At 37.5% G+C, this 1373-nt stretch overlaps 1 protein-coding gene across 1 annotated transcript; it reads left to right on the top strand.

The window, feature by feature from the left end:
* The first annotated feature begins 140 nt into the window (after positions 1 to 140).
* LOC100925058 (olfactory receptor 4F3/4F16/4F29-like) lies at positions 141 to 1094 on the top strand. Its single transcript, XM_012540838.3, has one exon. The coding sequence runs from the start codon at positions 156 to 158 to the stop codon at positions 1092 to 1094; it is 939 nt and encodes a 312-aa protein (XP_012396292.2). The 5' UTR covers positions 141 to 155.
* Positions 1095 to 1373: the final 279 nt, after the last annotated feature.

Below are 1373 nucleotides of genomic sequence, written 5' to 3'. Positions count from 1 at the left end.
TTCCATAGTTTTTTTGTTACACATCGGTGGCCCTTGAGTAGTGTTTATTGAATTGACTTGAATTTTGGGATAACATTATCATATCCAGTAATCTGAATTCTCTCTTTATTCTCTTTCTACAGGCAACTTCAGAGGTTGCCTTGCTGATTGAATCAATGGACAGAATGAATTACACTTCAGTGTCTGAGTTTGTGTTCTTGGGACTTACCAATTCTTGGGACATTCAGCTTCTACTCCTTGTGTTCTCCTCTGTGTTATACTTAGCAAGCATGCTGGGAAATTCCCTCATTGTGTTTACAGTGACTTCTGACCCTCACTTGCACTCTCCCATGTATTTCCTGCTGGCCAACCTTTCCTTCATTGACCTGGGGATTTCCTCTGTCACTTCCCCAAAGATGATATGTGACCTTTTCAGAAAACACAAAGTCATTTCATTCTCTGGCTGTATCACCCAGATGTTTTTTATTCATTTGATTGGTGGTGTTGAGATGGTGCTACTTGTAGCCATGGCTTTTGATAGATATGTTGCCATATGTAAACCTCTACATTATTTGATTATTATGTGTCCAAGAATGTGCACATTACTTCTGGCTGCTGCCTGGATCATTGGCTTCATTCACTCAGTGGTCCAAATGGCTTTTGTAATTAACTTGCCCTTCTGTGGCCCCAATGAATTAGATAGTTTTTATTGTGACTTCCCTCGATTTATCAAACTCGCTTGCACAGACACATATAGATTACAGTTCATAGTCACTGCTAACAGTGGTTTCATGTCCCTGTGTGTCTTTCTCATTTTGATCATATCCTACATTTTCATCCTAGTCACTGTTCAAAAACATTCATCAAGTGGTTCTTCTAAGGCTCTTTCCACTCTTTCAGCTCACATCATTGTGGTAATTTTCTTTTTTGGTCCAATTATCTTTTTCTATGCATGGCCATTTAATTCATCACATCTGGACAAATTTCTTGCTATCTTTGATGCAATTCTGACTCCCTTTCTGAATCCAGTCATCTACACACTAAGGAACAAGGAGATGCAATTGGCAATGAAAAGAGTGTGCAGTCAGTTTGTGAGTTTCAGAAAAATCTCTTAAATGATCTAATGAGAAAGTAAGAACTTCTAATTTCCACAAGAAGAAAATCTAGAAAAAGAAATTGTAAGGGAAGAAAATGAGTTTGGTTTAGAAAAATGTTGATTTGAAATTTCTAGGGGGACCCAATGGGAATTTTCATGTACAGATTTGGAAACAAGTTTAGAGGCGGAAGAAAGCTTAAGACAGTAAATTTGAGTGTTGCACACATGAAAACATAGCTCTAACAATAAATATGCATGAAATTATCATTGGAGAGAATAGATGGAACAGAAAGGAAGT

The sequence above is a fragment of the Sarcophilus harrisii genome, chromosome 2 (genome assembly GCF_902635505.1).
Source record: "Sarcophilus harrisii chromosome 2, mSarHar1.11, whole genome shotgun sequence".
Taxonomy (NCBI): domain Eukaryota; kingdom Metazoa; phylum Chordata; class Mammalia; order Dasyuromorphia; family Dasyuridae; genus Sarcophilus; species Sarcophilus harrisii.
Note: the sequence above shows the minus strand (reverse complement) of the source record. Positions and strands in the feature narration are given on the sequence as shown.

What these genes read in the sequence shown, in the direction of transcription:
- LOC100925058 (XM_012540838.3), top strand. Translation starts at nt 156, where the DNA reads ATGGACAGAATGAATTACACTTCAGTGTCTGAGTTTGTGTTCTTGGGA.